Source organism: Rattus norvegicus, chromosome X (assembly GCF_036323735.1).
Source record: "Rattus norvegicus strain BN/NHsdMcwi chromosome X, GRCr8, whole genome shotgun sequence".
In the NCBI taxonomy this organism is placed as follows: domain Eukaryota; kingdom Metazoa; phylum Chordata; class Mammalia; order Rodentia; family Muridae; genus Rattus; species Rattus norvegicus.
In genome coordinates this window covers 11,570,315-11,592,663 of record NC_086039.1, presented here as the reverse complement: position 1 = coordinate 11,592,663, position 22,349 = coordinate 11,570,315, and the positions used below count along the sequence as shown (strand labels likewise).

At 40.0% G+C, this 22,349-nt stretch overlaps 1 protein-coding gene across 18 annotated transcripts in view; it reads right to left on the bottom strand.

Annotated features, from left to right (window-relative positions):
* The window catches only part of Cask (calcium/calmodulin dependent serine protein kinase), a 343,504-nt gene extending 323,168 nt beyond the window's left edge, over positions 1-20,336 (bottom strand). For 4 of the 18 annotated variants that reach the window (XM_063279867.1, XM_039099560.2, XM_063279865.1 and 1 more), the window contains exon 1: positions 19,613-20,333. In XM_063279867.1, the coding sequence (XP_063135937.1) occupies positions 19,613-19,671 (59 nt within the window). In that variant the 5' untranslated portion in view covers positions 19,672-20,333. 18 annotated transcript variants of the gene reach the window in all.
* Between the last annotated feature and the right edge of the window lie 2,013 nt (positions 20,337-22,349).

Below are 22,349 nucleotides of genomic sequence, written 5' to 3'. Positions count from 1 at the left end.
GTGCACACTTGCGTGTATGTACATGTGTAGGCCAAAGGTGGACATCAGGTGTCTTCTTCAGGTATCTTCAACTTACCTTCTGAGACAGAGTCTCTCACTTTACCTGGAACTTACCTATTTGGCTAGAGTGGCTAGGCAGTGAGTTCCAAGGTTCTGTCAGATTCTACCTGCCCAGGGATTACTGGAATATACTGGCACACTCAGATTTTTTACTTGGAATCTGGGATCTGAATTCTGGTCCTTACATTTGCATGGCAAGCAACTTACCAACTTGAGTCAGAGTCATTTCTCCAGCCTCTAACGTGGATGTTGAGCATCATAAACATCAGTCATAGAATAGGGTTTTGCTGTATTTCTCAAGTTTTAGTATATTTTATTTCCATTTGTCTCAAATTAGAGGTAAAATATTTTCTCTTTTAGTTTCTTCTTTGACCTATCAGTTGTTTAGGAATGAGTCATTTAATTTGCACGTGTTTGTGAATTTTCCAGCTACTCTTATTGTTGATTTGTAGTTTTAGAACACTGTGCTTGGAAAAGATACTGGGTATAATTTCAATTGTCTTAAAATTGTTAACACATTGTTATGACTTAACATGTGATTTATTCTAGTAAATTTTACATATGCACTTGGAATGAAATGTAGTAGGCTATTGTTGGATGGGCTATTCTGTAGATGATTGTTAGGACCTTTGAGTCTACAGTGTTCTTTCCTTACTGATTTCTCTTCTGGATAATCTACCTGTTCTTGAAAGAATGGTACTAAAACCCACCAATATTTTCAGTGGTAGAGCGCTTGCCTAGGAAGCGCAAGGCCCTGGGTTCGGTCCCCAGCTCCGGAAAAAAAGAACCAAAAAAAAAAAAAAAACCCACCAATATTGTACTGCCATCTACTCCCTTCATCATTCTAATATTTGCCATATATATTTAGGTATTCTGATGTTGGGTGAATATATACTTACAGTTGTCGATGCCATCATGATTTAATGTATTATTCTATAATCATTTATAAAATATCAATCAAATTAAAGAGTATTATAAAGACATTTACATATATAATTTAGTATAGTTTCTTATTGCTAACATAACAAATTACCACAAACCCAGTGGGTTTAAAACATAAGTTTCTTCACTTATACTTCTAGATGTCACAAGTCTAAAATCAAGGTGTTGGCTGAGGCTACCTGCATGCCTTGGCTTATGATTCTCTACATCATTGAAATGTATCATTACAAACTGATTGGTTTCACTGTCACGTTTGTTTAAACTGACTTTGATCGTGTATTTAACTTGGCTCTGATCATGTTTCATCTCTCTCGTAAGGACCCATATGATTTAACTGGGCTTATCCAAGCAGTCCACAATACCCATTTGATGTCAAGAACCACTAATTCATTCATATTTGCAAGGATCCTTTTACCATCCAACAACAGCGTAATACATTTCAAGTACACGTGGAACACTTACCAGGGTAAGTCACATGTTAGGTCACAAAAACGTATTACAAAGAAAAAAAAATGTAAAGTTCAGTACTGTCATGCAGGTGGAGATTGGAGAGGCTTATGTGTGGGAAAAGGTAATGTATAAATTAAAGGTTTTTATACTAGAAGACAGCATCTTTATTAGTCACTAGTTAAGATAGCTAGTCACTAACTAACATAAGCACCATGGATGTGTCACAATGTCACAAAAAATAATCTTGTCAGTACCCTCGTTTGTATTTTAGGATGTCACACAAATGTCAACCAAGTGAAATAAGGGCCCTCAGAGTTGCCTGGCATAGTATATAATTATTTCCTTAATAGGTGAATACCTTTTAATTTGGAAACTATTAGAAAATAACTACAGAACTGGAAACAGTAAAGAGGGTAACCATGGGTACAGACAGCTTCACAAAAGGTGAGCTACTTGCACTGTGCTTTCAGACAAGTGCCATGACTATGTGTGCATATGCTCATATATAGTAACATCTATTATGACACTATAAGTAGTTCCAGTGAGAACAGAAGATGAATGGTAAGAAAATCAGAAAACTTTATATAGAAAAAAAAACCATAATGCCTTAGACCAGAAACTAAAAACCTATATAAAAATTGGCTTGGCCCCTTCTACCTATGTAAATCTCGTAATAGCCAGTAAAGCCCCAATTTCATAATTTATAAGACACAACCTCTAATATCACTTACCACTTTCATTTGAGAATGATTTGAAAAATAGGCTGGGGGTGTCTCTTAATGTAACAGTTAGATAGTAGTAAAATGCCATAAATCAACATTACTCCAACTCTTCTAGACTCTTTTTGGTTTTTAGGCTGGGCGCTCGCTCTCTCTCTGTCTCTCTCTGTCTCTCTCTGTCTCTCTCTGTCTCTCTCTCTCTCTCTCTCTCTCTCTCTCTCTCTCTCTCTCTCTCTCTCTTCCTTACTTTCTTTTCTTTTTTGGTCCCTATTATGAGTCTCAAATCCTCTCAATCAGTGTGCTATTTAACAAAATTGTGGGTGATGACAAAAACATTCCAAATCTGTGCTAGCAACATGTAGCCACTAACAACGCATAGCTATTGAGCATGTGAAGTGTGGCTGGCATGACTAAAGAGCTAAAATTTTTAAAATAACATTTTTATTGAGATATCCGCAAACAATAAAATTTGCTCTTCTGAACTATACAATGTGGTGGGCTTTAGTATATTCAAACTTGTGCCTTGATGAGTAAGCAGTATCCTGGAGGCCAAAGAAGACATCCCATGATCACTGACAGTCACTCTTCAGCCTGTCTTTCCTCCGCAACTCCTGGGAACCACTAATTTGGTTCTTCTATCAAAAGATGTATTTATTCTGGAAATTTATATCAACACAATTATACACCAAGTATAATTTTCTTTCATTTATCACAAGCTTTAGAGGGAAAACTTTTAGAGTTGAAAACTGTGTAAATACTTCACTCCTTTTATGGCCAAATAATAATAATTCACTGTGCAATTACTAAATTTTCTTAACTGTTTATCTACCAATGTGCACTGGAGTTGTTTCTACATCTTGTCCATTAAGAATAATGTATATATGAGTATTTTTTATATGAGTTTTGTGTAAATACAAAATTTCTGTTCTCTTAGCTATATACCTAATAAGGGAATTGCTGGGTCACACAAAACTTACTTTTTGAAGAACTGACAGCATATTTTGTACAGTGGCTGTACCATTTTATATTCTCACCAATCTATAATCTTGCTATCATTTGTCTTTTGCAAATCAATTACGCTTGTTCTTAGACAATTTCATATATGTGTATAAGGCATTCTAGTTACTTTCTCTTCCCACTCTCTTTTATCTTCCTCCCATTCAAATGAACCTCTCTTCCTTCCTCCTAGTCTTTTTCCCAGATTCCTGACTTTTCGTTTTATGATCCATTTAGTTTAACCAGAGCCTCCTGTGCAAAGCAGATATCCATCTTCTTAATTCTAACCATCCTAAGTGTAAAGTGGTGGGCACTATGGTTTCTTTTTTGCATTTTCAATGATTTTAGTGTTTGTACACTTTTTCCTGAGTCTACTGGTGGTAAGTTCTGTTTAATGAATTATATTTAATATTGACAAATCTAAAATAGCTGTATCCTAGTAGCTACTGTATTACCTACCTTTGCACAAGGTCAAGTTGGGCTAAGTAGTTGACTGAAAGCAAGTCTAGCCACATGGGTTACACTAGATCAGCGTTCATTGTCCTGTGAGTTTTGAACCCTTTGGAGGGTGAACAAACCCTTTCACGGGTGTTGCCCAAGATCACCAGAAAACACTGATATCTACATCATGATCAATAATGGTAGCAGAATTACAGCTACGAGGTAGCAATGAAAATAATGCTATGGATGTGGGTCACCACAGCATGAAGAACTATAGTAAAGGGTCACAGCTTTAGGAAGGTTGAGAACCACCACACTAGTGAAAACTCTGAAAAAAACTGTGGTACCTAGTATAAAGCCTGACAGTTTGAAAGTTTTCAGAAACTAGGGAAACTAACCAGTAATTCATACTAGATAGGATTCTACCATTATATTCAATATCCACAATACAATTCTATGTTTACTAATGACCTTCAAAGAGGCATTGGGAGACTTCAACGGTTTGAAAGCAGGAAAATATTAGTACAAAAAGAACATAAAACTTGTTACCTAGAGACCTAGGTACAAAGTCTATTTCCTAATGAGCCTTATCTGATACTGCACCATAAACACTCTTAAATTGCACTCTCTACTTACTAAGAAATTTTGAATCTGAACATCATAGCCTTGAAAATGGTTCAAAAGCCACATTCAGTAGAATTTATCCAGCAGTTGCTTCTCTGAAAGGAATGCTCACCTCCCAAGGATAACTGGGTGCCAAGGAGGTGAGGAAAATTACTGAAGTTTACCTCTGAATCTGTAGGCTGTCTCAGCCGCCCCTGCACAAGAAAGAACAACACAGCACAATCCAGCATTCCTCTTACTTAAAGTGCAATGTGATTTACCAAACTTTTATCATCACCCACTGTCTCTGTTTCAGGTTGATAAAACAGAAAGGATGAGGTGGTTCAAATGATTTTTGTGGGTGGCTATTGTAATGGCTGGGAAAATAACACTGCCTTCTTTTAAAGAGTTCATGTTTTAGTCATAGCCATAAATAATTTAATTAAAGAATACTTCACTTCCAACACTATTTTGCAGAAAAGAGTAAACCTCAAATTATCTGACAGAAAGGCTGCCTTGGACAATAGACCTGAATGACCAATTTCTGTGTGTTGGCCTTTGTAGGTGTCTCCTCTTAGTATCTCACCACTGGGATGAGGAAGTAGGGCAAAAGGTATGAATTAAGTTGATGGGAAAGGCCTAAAAATAATGAAAGGGCTGATTCAGTCATGTCCACTCTGAACTCATTAACTATGTTCCTTGTCTGGGATAAATCATGAACCAAACAAACTCGGACATAAAACAGCTCAATAACACTTAGCCAAGTCCTCTTTTCTTACTTAAAAACACTAATAGAGGGAGGGGGATGTTTGCCCGGAAACCGGGAAAGGGAATAACACTCGAAATGTATATAAGAAATACTCAAGTTAATAATAAAAAAAAAAAAAACCACTAATAGAAGGAAAATAAATACAAGCACGGAATCACACCTGCAACTAAGCTTCTGCTTTTGCTATTAGAGCAGGAGACTATAGCATAGCCTTTCTTTCAAAAGAAAATCCATTGGTTTTCCTTCAGTGATATAGGGAAACAGAAGTATCCCAGTCCATCAATAAGAAGAGTAGTAAAAGCCCTCCTTATATTTCATGTAATGCTGACCACTTAACAACTTAGAGCAAGAACAAAAGAAAAATCACTTCAGAATGGCATCCCAACTATGGACATGAACCACCATTCTTGGTTGGATATGCAAATGTTGACAACAACTCTCCCAGGAAATGCTTGAAGATTACCCAAGAGATTTGGTATCTGTGTGGAAATCATTCTGGTAAGTGCAAGCAACAACACCACTGCAGGACAAAGGAGACAATAGCACTTCTGGCACAACAATTAGCTCACAGATTCTTCAACATAGCAGTCACAAAGTGGGATTCGCCCTGAGGAAACAAAATGGCTGGAGGAATAGAGAGAAATGAAGGTTGCCATGGATGATCAAGTTAGATTACACTAGAATACAGAAATGCCAAGGCACAGCACATGGAATCAGTGAGAAACGGTCACCGCATTACTACCAAGCCTGGTACTATTACCAAGCAGAAAAAAGAAAGGGCACCATCATATGTTATTTGTATTTAAAAGTCTAGTCATTGAGTTCATCAGTTGATATTCAAGAGGAATGGGCTTGTAGAAATATGAGGGTCATGTGTAAAGGAAGATGTATTTACCTAATGATTTTAACCACTCACACTTTAGAATTATGGGGAAGAAACCATTCCTAAAACATCACCTCAAACAGGGATCAATGAGCTTTTTGTTTACAGGGCCAAATAACAAATCATCAAGGCTCTGTGGACAATGGTCCTGCAGAACTACCCAACTCTGCTGATAGCCTAAAAAGCAGCCATAGACAATAAACAGGTACTGAGCCATTTCAGTCTACAGGTCACTACTGATCTAGTGTTGTAAGTAGATAGTTCTCAAAAATGTGGTGTACAACAGTATTCTCTTGGAAATCTTGTTAACACAGTGATAGTGGAGCTCTATATTCCCAGCTTCTGATCCGGAGGGTTGAGGTGAGGCCTGAGATCTGCATTTCTACCACATTCCTACTAGCAGCTAGTAGTCAGAAGGTGTTCTACACTTCCAGAATACCTGAATTCTTCCTTACCAGTTAACCATTTGTTGAAGAGTCTAACTTTATATCTGGTTGGATACAATGTTTCCTACTTAAAGTTCCAAATTTAAAGGCTCAGTGGAAATTTTACAATTTAAGAAAAAAAGAATGTTGGGCTGGAGAGATGGCTCAGTGGTTAAGGGTACTGACTGCTCTTCCAGAGGTCCTGAGTTCAAATCCCAGCAACCACATGTTGACTCACAATCATCTATCTGTAATGAGACCTGAAGCCCTCTTCTGGTGTGTCTGAAGACAGTGGTAGTGCACTCATATATAATAAATAAATCTTAGAAAAAGAAAAATGTTAATTTCCATTGTCTTTGCTTTAAGTGTGAATTTATTATTGCTCCATCAGTAAATATAATTTACCTTTGTACAATCAACTTTTTGACCTAACATATTCTGAGTCAGACTTAAGAGACACAGCATATTATGTAAGGCTCAGAAAAATAACACAAAATCAGTTTAAAGACAAAGGCAGAGCCCAGCAAGCTGTGTGTAAAGGTACTCACTGCACAATTGTTATAGCTTGGGTTGGAGTCCTAAGAGCAACGTGGTGGAAGGAGAGAATCAATCATACACACGCACGCGTGGAGCGCAGAAGCAGACTCAAGACTGTGTACATATGTACACTTCCCAAATCAAAGAAAATTCAACAGAGCCTATTTCTACATAGATGTACTTCACTTCACTTCAACCAAATGGATGCATACAGAGAGCAATTTAAGACATTTTGAAATTATGTCACTCAGGAGAATCTCACAAAATTAACAGTTACCAGTCATTACTATCCCCTTTTAAAATGTTTGGTTTTGATTTTTATTTTATGAGCATGTGTGTCTGTGTGTACATGCACACCATGTGCACTTGGTTACTCACAGAAACCAAAAGATAGCACTGGATCCCCTGGAACTGGAATTCCAGGCAGCTGTGAGATGCCCAACATGGGTGCTAGCAACAGAACTTGGGTCCTCTGTAAGATCAGCCAAGTCCTCTTAACATCTAAGCCATCATCCAGCTATCCATTCTTTTATGAGATGAAGAAATAAGAATGAAATAATCCAAATACTGATGTCACATGACAATTATTTAATAATTTTCTAAGAGGCATGGGGGCATGTGGTTTTTTTTTCCTTCATCTTTATTGACTTGGGTATTTCTTATTTACATTTCAATTGTTATTCCCTTTCCTGGTTTCCAGGCCAACATCCCCCTAACCCTTCCCCCTCCCCTTCAATATGGTGTTCCCCTCCCCATCCTCCCCCATTGGCGCCCTCCCCCCAACAGTCTAGTTCACTGGGGGTTCAGTCTTAGCAGGACCCAGGGCTTCCCCTTCCACTGGTGATCTTACTAGGATATTCATTGCTACCTATGAGGTCAGAGTCCAGGGTCAGTCCATGTATAGTCTTTAGGTAGTGGCTTAGTCCCTGGAAGCTCTGGTTGCTTGGCATTGTTGTACATATGGGGTCTCGAGCCCCTTCAAGCTCTTCCAGTTCTTTCTCTGAATCCTTCAACGGGGGTCCTATTCTCAGTTCAGTGGTTTGCTGCTGGCATTCGCCTCTGTGTTTGCTGTATTCTGACTGTGTCTCTCAGGAGCGATCTACATCTGGGAAGCTGAGGGAGTTGAATCTCCGTATGAGGTCTGCCTGGTCTACATTGTGAATGCCAGGCCAGCCAGGGAGACCTTACCAAGCAAATAAATATTTTTAAAAATAAAGTTTCTTTTGAATACTTATTTCTCTTGGTCATTTATTTTTTGGAATGGTGCATTTTACGCGAGGTTCTTACTCTGTAATTCAGTCTAACCTTGAATTTACAGTAATCTTCCTGTCTTTACCTCCCAGCTGCTGGAATTGCAGGAATGAGCTGTGGTGCCTGGATTGCCAATTCCTAAATTGCTCTTTTTTGTGCAAATCCAACTTCCAGCTCTTTATGTTTGTGTCTAGGAAAGGATCTGGAAATGAGAGGAATTGTGTTAATAAGGCCATCAAGTCCATATTCATATTTGTAAGCCTAATACTGAAGCTACCAGGGTGAGTCTAACCAAGAAGCCTGAGGCTCCAGATATCAATTTAAAGCCCACTAAACCTTTAGGATAGATAAGTAGGTCATAGACTCTAAAGTATGATCCAGCAGTGTAAAGGGGACACTCCAGCATAGGAGAAACAGTAGTACTGAGACTCTAAAACGTGTAGCAGCAAGCTTGGATGCTCCCTCTTCCAATTTCCAGGTTTCTCTGCAATGACGATAACAAAGCATGCTCGTGTGAACAGACGTTTCCACAGATTGGTTTAATAGCCACAAAAAATCTTTTAAAAAACTTTTCAGATTATAATTACACCTTGCCTTTCCCTCTCCTCCCTCCAAATCTCCCTTACAGCCCTCCTGACTCTCCTTCAGTTTCATGGCCTCTTTTTTCACTAATTGTTCTTGTATGTATATGTGTAGAAATACAATATAACCTATATGTAAGTTTTCAGGACTGACTGTTCAGCACTGAACAACCAATTGTGTGCTTTCCTCTGGGGAAGATCACCTCTCCCACTCCCAACTTTCCTCAGCTGCTTCCAGTTCTTTGTGTGGGGTTGAGGCCTCATGGGCTTCTCTCCTCCAGTTTGGCATGCTCATTGATGGCATCCTTGTTCAGATCATGTCTGGCCAGTCATATTGGTGAGACTTTATGAGTTTATCTTCTGATGTTAGTAGGAGACATAACCTCATTGGTCTTTAGCTCGTACAATCATCAAACTTCCAGGTTCTTACTATCTTTTCACCCCCTCTTCCTCAATGTTCCTTGAGCCTCAGGTGCCAAGAGTGCTTTGTAGATATAACCATTGGGAGAAATCTTTTTAAAAGAAAAGAAAGAGGGGCTGGGGATTTAGCTCAGTGGTAGAGCGCTTACCTAGGAAGCGCAAGGCCCTGGGTTCGGTCCCCAGCTCCGAAAAAAAAAAGAACCAAAAAAAAAAAAAGAAAAGAAATAGCATAGGTTACAACATGTATGGCTAGTAAAGGGTCTTCCCCCCACATCTTAGCATGACTTAAAATATGTTGATTATACTATGAGATAATTATATTCCCAATTTGATCTGTTATCCAAATAGTCTAGTAATAATTTTTTCAAATTCATATGAAATATAATTAAGAATGGTCTCAGTGAAAAGAACTTCCTGTTTTACAAGCATCTAATTACTTTATGAATAACTTAATTTAAAAGAAAACATTATGAAAAAGATAATCATGCTAGAGTTATGACTGAGTGGTTAAGGGTAGAGGACCCTGCTCCAGTCCCTAGCACTTCTCTGGCTACTCATAAAACTAAATAACTCTTTTAAAAGATAGTATCAAGGTAGGCATGGTAGCCCATGCCTTTAACCCAAGTGTACATTGTTGTCTACAAGCAGGTGAAGGCAGGCACAAGATAAGGCAAGGTCTGTGATTGGGCAGTGAAAAAGGCAGACACAGAGTTTTGAAGGGAGGAGAGAGAGAGAAAGAGAACCAAGATGGAGGAGAAGGACGACCCAGATCTGTGTGGCCTTAAAGAGCCACAAGTAGTTATGAATATTTCATAAGAGATGGATTATTACAGGACAATTTGTCTTATCTAGGTGGAGAGTTTATATCACTATCAATTGGTTGTGAGTTTATTGTCCAGACGTTTTGTGGAATTTGAATTTACTGATATAAATTTGATTGATAAATTTTAACAGGTTACTGGGAGTTGTGACTATATGGGCTCAAAGAGTAGCCAGCAGCAGTGTGGGATGGAGATTGGGAGTTTAGCGGGTGAGACACTTTGCTGATTGAGATGAAAATACCCCACAGATGCCATGTGGCCCAACAGAGCCCATAACAGCGTGGGTTGGTAGTCTTTTTTTATTATTTACCACTACACCAACAATCAAGAGGCAGAGACATGTGGATGTCTGTGAGTGAAGCCAGCCTGGTCTACAGAGTTGAGATCATGTCTCAAAAAACCTGATAATCTCAAATTTAATAGTATATTGTACTGCTAGACTAAATGCCTAATTAAGATAATAATATTAAGCCTAAGTAGAAGATGGGAAATTATTCATATACAAATAATTTCGGACAATAGTCCTTTTAAACTAATAGTTTAAGGGAAACAGGTGGAGTCAGTGAAACTGCTAACCTAAATGATGTAATATAAATAACACTGTCCGAGGAACATAAGAAAAGACACCGTTTACTCTCCTCTGAAGCCAATCTATTTCCATACAGGTGCTCTAAGTAGACCGCGCTCTTCCATCACGATGATCATTCTTTTTTTTTTTTGTATAAAATGAAGTTTATTTGGGGGCATGGGAAAGCAGGTGAGAGGGGAGTATGGGAAAGAAATGAGACAGAGAGAGGAGAGTGAAAGAAGGGAAGAGGCTGGCCAGGAACTAATGGAGAGATGGGGTGCACAGGGCAGAGAGAGTCAGGATGATCACACAGAGTGTGGGTTTAGACACTTTAGAGTCAGTGCCCAATCTTTCAGACTACTCATTTGCCCCCAGTTAAGATATGGAAACTGCTATCATAACAAAATTTGGGAAACTACTACAGCATAAATTTAACAAATCATGTATATATTTAATGCTTAAAATACATATTCCAGGATCTTCCTTTTCTTTTAAACAAATTAGCACAATTTGTATTATATGTATATATGTACACACAGCAGAAAACAACTTGCAGGAACTGATTCTCTCCTTCCACCATGTGAGTCCCAGCAGGAATGAAACTCAAGTAGTCAGGCTTGGTGGCAATACCATTACCCTCTGATCCACTTCAGCAGTCCTAGAATTTCCTTTTCTTCCTCATGAAATCTCACATTATAAACAATTAATTCTTTCAAATGTCCAAATGCAAAGGTAAGATATAAGACTCTTTTAACAAAAATTTTGGAGCTTTTAACCACACTGTAATACTACAACCCCGGAAAGCCTTGCAGATAAATTATGAAAACACAAAGAATATCTTTTGTAGCATATAGCATTTTTTTTGTTAAAACACACTAGGTACTCTTGAATATAGTTTTATATTCCTAAGAGTTATTAGAGTTCCTCTATCTAAATTTATCTACTCTTTTTTAGAAATGAGGAAGCAAGCCTAAGATTTTAAGAATTACCCAAGGACTAACAAAACTTTCAAGTTTCATGTCTGCTACAAAGATTTCCTCAAAAAGATTTTCCTGCTAGGTTGTCACACTATCTCTGGATTTCTCACAATTCAACAACTACTGATTTTTCTTTATGCTGGTTAAAGAACTAGGCACAGACAGCATCATGAACAAGTCAGGTGTGACTCTTGCCTTATTGCCTTATCGGGATTCAAGAATCTGTGTGATATGGTCTAGATCTAAACATCTGTCTCTTATTGACAGAAAGCTCCTTGAAGCTGGAGAATTCAAGTGTTTGCTGGATGATGGTGGTGGTGGTGTTGATGATGATGCAACTAAAATAAAAACTGCACACATTTCCAAAGATTGTATTATTTAATCCTCAAAATCCTCCTCAGAAGACTATACTACCATTTTCATTTTACAGGTAAAGGAACTAATGATCAGAGATGTTAACTTATTTGCCCATAACTTTACAGCTACAAATGAATGAATGAATAAATGATAATTTACCTACACCATAGGAATGTTCATTTCAAAATATTATTTATGTAAGAGAGCATGTGTTTAGCATTGAGAAAGAACACATATAAAACTGTTGAAACTTGCATACAAAATGTCAAAAGAAATTTGAGTATGGCAGAGGCATTCTACAAATAAAAAACATTCAACCTTCACTTTACAATCACTAATCTATGCAAATAAATAGCTTGTGAAGCAGCTATCATTCCTTCTATAAAGACAAAAATAAACCCAAAGGTTCATTGATCAGATCTTTGGGGCTGCCTTGCAAGCTACAAAACAACAGAATTAGATATTTGGGGGAAATAAAAAAGATAATCAGAAAGGCTGAAAAATGTATGTTTCCTTAAAGTACCAATATGGATGCACGAACTACAGCAATATAATGGCTATTTGCATCCCATAGCAGCGGTAGAGACCTCTGGAACTGAATAAACCATCCCTTCATTTAATAAGCAGTAAAATCTATCTATGGCTCAGCGATGTCCTAGTTTGTTTGCTGCAATCAAACACTGACCAAAAACCAAGTTGGGGGAGGAAAGCGTTTATTTGGTTTACATGACCCAGTACTGGTCTGTCATTGAGGGAAGCCAGGGAGGAGGAACGCCAGCAGGAGCAGAGGCAGGAACCAGAAAGAAAAGCTGTTTAAGGTGAGCGAGAGGATGAGAAAGGAAAGGCTGGGAGCATCCTAGCACCATCCAAGGACAAAGAATCCTTGACACCAGAAAGAATTAACATCTCTACAATGGAACAATTTAAGGAAACAATATTAATGTGATAAATACCAAGAACTTAAAGAAAAATATAAAAAAGAGAAAAACTGTACTGAATCTTCACTTTGTCATTCAATGAAAGGCTTCCATCTAATTCGTAGTCATATACAAGCTAGTGAATCAAACTATTTTACTTAAAAGTTGGTAATCAAAATCTATAAAACACAAATGCAGTGAAAAAGAAATGTATTATAAATGGTAACTAAAAGATAAGCTCCTCCTTGTGAAAGCAGAACATCCCATCAGCCTGGCGGCTGTGACAGGTCCTTGCTCCACAGTGCAACAGCACCAAAGTAGGGTAGCGTGCATGTTCACTAAAGTGAACAGCGCTGGCAGCCGAGACAGATTCAGAAGCTGCAGTTTAGGACATGGTTCTCAAAGTCAAAAGCAATTCAGTATGTATCACAGGATATAAGAAATCATCCACCCTACCCTCCAACAAATGCCTAGCTCTGAAAACCGCACTACTTCTGGCTTAGAAACTTAGAGTAATTAATGTGGGGGGAAACACTTGCGGAGTAAAAGGGATAGAGAATGGTTCAAAACTTATTATATTTTGAAAGATGGTTAAGAATCCTTAGTTCCACTGTTAAAGAAAAGATTTATCAATTACTTTGGTTACAAATGCTAATATTTCATCACAGATCAATGGTTCTCAACCTTCCTAATGTGACCCTTTAATATAGTTCCTCATGATGTGGTGACCCCCAATCATAAAATTATTTTCATTGCTACTTCATAACTGTAATTTTGATACCCTTACGAGTCATAATGTAAATATCTGATATGTAGTATATGTGATATATGATTCCTGTGAAAGGGTCATGTGACCCCAAAGCAGTTGCAGCCCACAGGTTGAGAAGCAATGTCATAAAGCAAGAGAAAAAAGAAGTAATGAAAGAAAGAATAGTATAGACTACCAAAGAGGTGAGAAATGTAACTGGAAAGTAATCATCTTTTACAGTAATAAATTTTAAAGATGAAAATTAGTCTTATTTTAAAGAAATCCAACACGGCATTTTTTTTTCATAATTGAATCACCAGTAGAATGTGGCCAAAAGGAACAATCCTTAGAAGCAGATACAATCCCATGTGATCGTAGCCAGATCACTCCTCACCACCTCTTAAGCTCCTTATTCTCTGTGAAAAGGGTTAGAATTAAATGAGATGATACATGCGAAGTGCCTAATATTAGAAATGTGAGTCAATGTCCTTTGCAAGGTAGTCATTAGGTTATAAAACATTCTTTTATTTTTAAAGCTTACCATGTCAAAGTTCCTTTACACATAGTTAAAGTCTGAAAACATTTACAAAAAGGCAACCATTTGAACACAATCTCAAAGAAATGTGGTGTACTTATTTCTAGATCATAGATATAAATGGAGATGCAAGAACTTTCATCATAAAGGAAATATCTAAGAACACAATTTAAAGGAAATTAGAAATACATTCCATTGGGTGAAGCTTGTATATACAAGAGAAAAACTGAGGAAAGTGAACTGTGCATTTCAAATTATACACAACAAAGAAGTTGCAAGTGACAACCCCTAAAGTAACCTGTAAAAATCTACATAAAGAGATATGTACAAAGGCAAAGTAACTAAAGAGCTCACTTTCCCCCTAAGAATCAACTGCTCAGAAACTTCCCTTGTCTCAAAATTCTGTAGGTTGTCCTCTATAAAAGGACAGCTAAATTCCAAGAGGTGGAATTATCTAGATTCTTAGAAACATATAGCTGGCAACTGTGTACTGATCTTACTACATGGCTATTGCTGTGATCATGTTCTCTCCTATAATGCCCCTTGCTTTGGGAAAAATTTGAAATCATTCAGACTTACACATAACCTACTGAAAACTATTTTATATACAGTGTGTACTTAAGTTTTCAGGACAATTCTTCTGCATCCTGTAACATTCCCCCTTGGGTACTAGAACTTTAATTCGCTGATATAATCAATACATGGGAAAGCCAGAGTGATTGGTGCAAAACAGAAAAGCTGGATTTTCCCTCTAAGCTTAATTATGTATTTTATATATTATTAATCCAGTATTTATATAAGACTGCTTTTAACTCAATTCTCTGGTAGATTACATTATTATAGTCGCAATTAGAGAACTTAAAGTACATAAGTAACTTAACCATTCTCTTTTAATAAAGTGTGTGTGCAAACAATCCATACTAAACTAATGAATTTCTTATTAAATTAAGCCATTGTAGGAGAAAGCTATCATCAACAGTTATTGAAGCGATCCTTGTTCTGTGTTGCTCCAAACATCAGACAATCATCATGTTAGCATTAAACAAGTGTCATAAATCAATGAAAATCTTAAAAGGCCCAGGAATCCAAAGCCAAACACAGGCTGAAATTAAATTCTTACACAACAGGCTCAGAGACATAAATGCATAGAAGATAAAAATCCATGTTTTCCTCTGGTAGCTTAAATGTACTACAAAACATATTTATTCTACTTTGTAAAAATTTTAATCCCCTGAAAAGCTAGTCCCAGAATGCCGTTTATAGCAGCTAAGTTTTAAAACAGTGACTCTTCATACAAGATTCATTTAGTTTTACAAAATACCTGTGTCATGTCTCAGAATTCTGCCTTACACTCTTCTGTCACAGGGTCCTGGCATTGATCTTTTATAAAAGATCCCCTGACAGTTCTAATATGTAGCCAGGTAAAGCACAACTACTTTAAACTAATTCAGCCTTTTGGGACAATAATTACTCCAAAGTTGATAAATACACTTTTTGCCTTTTAATAGATTTTTATTAAAACTACTCAATTTATCCAACAGCTAATAAGTGACTATTTTCATGCAGGTTGTGCATTTAGCAATGGAGAAACATATTTGTTATATATTTCCCTGCCTTCACGAAGCTACCTAGTAGCTAGGTAGAGAGACCATAAACAAGTAACTGTGATTAAATATGTTAAGTGTTCTCAAGGTATAAGCAAATACAGTACACCTGGCAAACTTGCATGTTGTCCATGAGCAAGGATCATGCTTCATCATTCCAATGTATGTCTTAGCAGAACAGGGCTGTCAGAAGTTCCAGGTTACTGAACACTCTAAAACCCAGGGCAAATATTCATGAATGCACATTAAAAACTGTACATTGTGTAATCCTCTTCCAAACATACTGCTTATACCTGAAAGATCGTGCATGGGTTTTATGTTTTAATTTAAATGAACTCTTTTAAAACTTATTTCATATACTATTACTAGCTTTACATTCACCTACAAAACTATAAATCTGCAGAAGGAACAGTAAGTAGTTATGACAAAATTAGTTATTAACTTGTATTTGCATAATACCCTTTCTTTCCAGCAACTGCTACATTTGTTAAGATAAGAAGTTTGGGGACTAGATGGGTGTGGTGGTGCTCTGTAATGAATCTCAGCATGTGGGAGGCAGAAGCAGAGGCAGGTGTATATCTCCGAGTTTGAGGCCAGTCTGATCATATAGTGAAACTGTGTCAAAAACAAAAACAAACAGAAAAAAGAAGTTTGGGACTATATTTGTATTTGCTTCGATATCTTGAAAGATATCATATGAAAATGTTATGGAAACAAAAGTCATTTAAACGTTTCTACAACTTTCAAAAAATAAAAAAAACACAGAGGGTGTCTTACTTTTTCAAAAAGAAACGGCACCTTGCCAATCTTTATAATTAAGATACATGATTCTTTCAAAGATAGCTTTAATAAGAGTAAAGTTTGTAACAACTACAAAGAAAATGTACTGCAAATAGCAATCTCTCATGCTCTTAGCCAAGAAAAAGACACCAAAGGGGGTCTAAATTACATTGGAAATTTAAGCCAGGTGCGACTGCATGCACCTTTAATCCCGGCATTTCAAAAGCAGGGACAGGCAGATCTCTGAGTTCAAGAGCAGCCTGATTTACAGAACAAGCTCCACTCCAACCAGCTAGGGCTGCATTCCTGAGACCCTCCCTCCCTCCCCCACTCCCTCCCTCCCTCCCCCACTCCCTCCCTCCCTCCCTCCCAGTTGAAATTTCCTTACACCACCAAGTAAAGCCTAGCTCATAGAAGATGAGTGAGTAGGTGGGTGGGTCGAGGAGTGAGTGGGTGGCCAATATGTCTTAAAAACTGAAACCTATTTTAAAGAAGCTTAGTGAAAATTTAAAACTCTTAAGACATTGTGGTGTAAGCACAATTTGTGATACTAATCTGACACAAAAGAAAATCAAAATACTGTGGAGTCTGGATAGAAATCAACAAGAAGATTTTCAGATTGAACAATGATCTGCAAAGCCTATCTGTTTAAGCTCATAATTGAACAAATTCTAAGTTTAAATGTATGCTGTCAAGGTCTCTGAAGAAAAAAGAAACCTCAAACGAATTTCAATTTCAGGATCGATATATACTGACACAATTTACCGGAGAAACCTTCAACCTTTGCCCTGGGTGAAGAACACCATCATTACATTCTTTAAGACTGAGTCTATCTTGGATTCATTATTTCAAGGAATGGCATTTTATAAATGACACCAAGTCAGATTTTGTAGGATAGGAATAAAATCTCACAGTTCACAGTTGTGCAGGCAGCCACTGACTAGGTAGCCTATCAAAATTAGCTTGCTCTTCCTCCTTCTGCAGCTGCAGAACAGAATGGATAAACTTAATTCTTCCAGGGGTGTCTTCTGAAAATATTTTCTCAATTTTAAGTCAGCACAATACAGACTACTAACATGAAGCTGACCACTTTTGAAATCTACACTGTCATCCTTTCAGACCTGAAGGAATCAGAACCAATCACCAAAATTGATTCAATGACTGCTATTTCCATCACCATAATTTAATATGCAAACATCTTAATCCCAGTTTCCAATGACTGACTTCAGGCTCACAACAGCTATAACTAAGATACAACAAGTATCACTCACTCTCACAGTCATTTTGGTGGTTTTTGAGAAACATCTAATTTGCCTTCTTTGTGTCCCCATAACAATGAAGAAATGAAGGAGATTTTTGAAAATTTTCTCTCCAAAAATGTAGCAGTCCACTGTGGCTATTAACCACTTGAAATGTGGCTAATCAAACTGAGGCAATATATTTTGCATTCTGCTTAATTGATTAAAATTTAGAAATAGTAAATTCAGTTACTGGAAAACTTTTATGTATGTTTGGAACAACTTGAATATGTGAACCTACTTTTTTGCATATGCAAATTTTATGAGACCTAAATACAGATCAAGTACTTCTGGTAAAAATTTAGCTTGGCGTCAAAATTGAGATGTTCGGTTAGTATAAAACACACACTGCATTTCAATGGCTTAGTAGGAAAAGATGTACAGTATGGCAAAAATGTTCAAGCTGAGATCACTATATATATATATATATATATATATATATATGCATATATATCACATAAATATTTTACTAAAATTCCACCTTTTTGTTCGACATCTTTCTAAAGTGGCTACTAGAAAATGATAAATTACACGTGGCTCTCATTAAATAGCTTTGAACAGCGCTGCTCTGGGCACATCCACAAAGACTGGAGGAGACACATTTGGACATCCTCCTCCTAACAGATAGGCTGGTCACTGAACAATGGGGCAAGGAGCATTTGAGTCTAAGAAAAGAGTGTAGCAAGCTCTACCCACAATTTCTCCATGTGTAATGCCTCAATATGGAGGAAAAAAATGAGTTACCCGTACTCAAAAAATTGAAACTGAGTATACTGCAGACAACTTAAAGAGGTAAATGCAACCGCTCTGTCTTGCTTTCATTTCCCAAGTGTGGACCTTAAAATAGACAATAAAGCACCGCTTCCAAAATGAAGTAAAATATTCTAATACTAGCTATCTAATGAGCCCCAGTAAATAAGCAAAAATCGCTCTTAAATCTTATCTCAACTTCCAAAGCCAGAGAATACACGCTGAGCTAGGAAATCAACTTCAGATTGCCAGCATTTCCCTCACAAGCAAATTAGCAGGATTGTGCACTTGGAATATTGTTTGACAAGAATGAAAAGGAAACAATTCAAAACAGATTTCAGGACTGGACAATTAGATGAGGAACTGCAGATTTAATTCTCAATCAGCACTGTGATTAATCTGATTCCCTGCTTTTCCCTAGAGTAATTATACAACACAGACGAAAGGATGAGCATTTGGACTGTCAGTTCTATATTCTAGACCAGCCCGGTGACTCAAAGCAGACGGCTGTACCACGCTAACCACCATCCCAACAACAGTGGAAGGGAGCCTCGAGCACTGATTGTACAGTCATTGCATAACGAGACATTAAAATTTTGGGTGCCCCTAACTCTTTCTATGTTCGTCTATGGCAGATGAAGAATTTGCTGAAACTGGACGCATCCGTCTTCAATGACCCTCTTAAATACGGGCATGGGGTGAACACAAAGGCATCTGTCTAATATCCTGGCACAATAGACACACACCCCACAATTAAAAACCCCGGACGCGCTCTCTCGCCCTCTCCACACAAGCACACGAAATGCAGACTGCTCTTTTTGGAAAAGGTCTATGGTACAGGAAAGGTAACAATAACCCCAACTGTTCCCAGGAAGCAACTATAAAATCGGTCCTGCCACGTCCCTGTCTAACCGTCAGATAAAATGCAGGCAGCCCGCCCCACGCCTTATGGGGTGGCCGACCGGGACTCGGTGGCCTCCACGGATCGCTGAGAAGCCCCCAGACTCCCTCCTGGCAGGAGATCCAGGTACACGTCTATAAATACTCCAGGGTGAAGAGGACAAGGGAGACAGAGGGGAGGGAGAGAGGGCAGGGGGCAGGCCCGGAGCGGGTGCGGGAGGCCCCGGGCATCGCTGAAAAGCATTTTTCCACACTCCCGCTCCCTCGCGTGGAGACTCACTTGCCGATCACCTCGCACAGCTCGTACACATCCTCGAACAGCACGTCGTCGTCGGCCATGGTCCGGAGGGGACAGCGGCCGCAGCGTGGAGGGTTCTGAAAACTGGGTTGGGGGCGCCCAAGAGCTCAGTGCCCGGCTCCGGGCTCGTGTCCTCCCCTCAGGACCCGCAAGCCCTCGGTGCTGAGGAAGCTCGACCGGGGCCGCGAGGCCCGGAGACTGCAGCGCCTTTCCTCTGCCGGCTGCCGCCCCGGCGCGGGCGGCGGGGCCGGGGCGTGGGAGCGAGGGCGGCCCGGGCCCGGCGCCGCCCGCCCGCCCGCTGCTCCTCGCGCGGTTGCTGGCGGCCGCGCTGCCGGGGCGTGCGGACCCTCGGGGACCGCGAAGCACCGCACTCTCCGCTCGTCAGCCCGCGCGGGCCGCGAGGCCGCGACCGCTCCCTCTGCCCGAAACCGGCTCCGGCGCGGCGCGGGGCAGCTCGGGCTACAGGGGGGGCCGCGACAGCACCATGGAGGGAGGATCGTCGCGAAGGGAGGTGGTGGCGGCTGATCCGCGCTGGGGACCAGGAGGCGGCGGCAGAGACGCTCCCTCCTCCTTCTCTCCTCCTCCCTCCGCCGCCGCCCGCCCGAGTGTGGGAGGGGGCTTCGCGGGATGAGAGTTCAGTGCGGGCGGGAGCCGCGACCGCTGCCTTCAGCTCCTCCCCTCAGCCTCAGCAGCCGCCTGGCTCCTGAGCGCTGTACACCCGCCTCCCGCGGACAAACCCTCCTCCCTTTCGGCCCGCAAGGCAGCGAGACCTGCAGGCCCCGCCCCTCCAGCCCGTTGGGAGGCGGGGACCGCGGAAGGAGGCGGAGGAAGGGAGGGAAAAAAGAGGCGCTCCCAGTGGCGCCTGCGCGCAGCGCCCTCAACGTCACGGAGAACCGGCGGGCGCGGGGAATCTAGAGGGCGCTGGGGGTCGGCAAGCGGAGCTTCCCGGGTTGCGGGTTGCAGCTGCTGAGGTGGGGCTGGTGCAGGTCGTCGCCCCTACTCCCAAGCCGCAACCAAGGGGAGAAGCGACAAAAGGTCCACAGCACTGTGCACGTTCTTGGACGGCGTGCTCAGCACTCTGGCAGCTTTCCCTCTTCTTTCGTAACCCCAGGAAGCCGTTCCCAGGTTTTTGCTGGGGAGAAAAAAAAAAACCCCAACAACTCAGGGAAAGGGTTCTAATGAATGGAAAAGCCAGAGAGGAGGTGGAGAGAGGTTGTCACTCAAGACCGTGTTTGGCGGCGGAGGATGCTTTTAGTGCCACCCTGCCATTCCTTAATGAAGATGAGGGCTGGGGGAGGGGGAAAATTGTCCAAGGAAAGAACCGAACAAAAACTGCAGAGGAAGGTGTACCACAAAAACTAGCGAAACAGCTTCTCCTACTGCCCGCTCCAAACTCACCAAATATCTATGCAGTGTCTATTGCTGCTAGACAAAACCTAGAGACGGACCAGAAAAATAGTGACATAAAGCGACTTTAAATCCATTGAACATTGTTCCCCAGCCCCAGCATCGACTTTGTTTACTCCCTATAAGTGTTGGAGTTCTTCGCATAAAAATGCAACTAGAGGAAAGGGACACACAGGGTCAGCCGCGGAGTAAGGCTGTGGGTGTTGCCGCTGTGCTAGGTTGTATGCAATATGAAGATTCTGTTCAACTGAGCATGTGCAGAATGAGCCAACGCCACCAGACAGGTATATGCCTCAGTTGAAGACCAATAAAAAAGGAAGTCTTTGTTCCTCCGCACAGCAGAAGTGTCCAATTAGTTCATAAGTCAGCTCTCCAGAAATCATCTGTTAAAATTCTCAGCGCGGTATTTTTTAAACTAGTATTTACCAAAGTGCAGGGGGCAGGGTGAAGATTCAGCCTATTTCCCTTTCAAATACAAAACAAAAAACAAAAAACAAACAAACAAACAAAAACGATCTGCACAAACCCTTGGTCCGTCCCTCGAGAGGTTGGGTGATTTGCTTGTTAAATATTTGGGAGCTTAACCTTTTCTTTCTTGCAAATCAGAGGAAATATAATTGCATAAATATGTTTTCCTCCTTTCCCAAAGATTTTGTATTTTCTCTAAAGAAAGGGCTTCAGAGCCCAAAACACTTTGTCTTCTTTCGGGGGTCCAACAGTTACAAGTCGCTTACCCCAACCTATCATGTGTCCCTGCCACCTAATGAATAAGGCATCATCCACTCTCCTCTGAATTGTACATAAATCCTCACAAGTCACCTTGCCAGCTTAGCTTCTTTGCTCCTGCCAAAACAGGAGCTATGTCGAGGCTTGCCTACTTCAGTTTGGAGTTTATCTTTCATGGAGAATTTCTCTCAAAAGTAGAAATGGATGATTATTAAGCAAAAAAGGGAGCCCAGGTGGGAAAGAAAGGTAATGGCAAGGCTAAGCCTGGTCTCTGCTCATGGACTTCTGGTTTAGATCTGAAAAGAGTCTTAGTGGTTAAGTGGTCCAATTCCCTTATCTACAGCAGTGGGGGGTTTATAGGTGGATTGCCTGATCAAGAGCTACCCCACACCTCCACTATTTGATAGCAGTTTTTCTAGGTTTGCTGTGGGATTATGCTTAATCTTTGTTGGAGAGGTGCATTCATTAAACTAACCAATACACAACCCCCTCCAGAGGTTGGCCTAATCTTATCAGCTCTTGACACTTCCTGGTCGGCCTTGCTTCCAATCACCACAAAGTTCAAAACATTCCCTCCAGCTAGGAC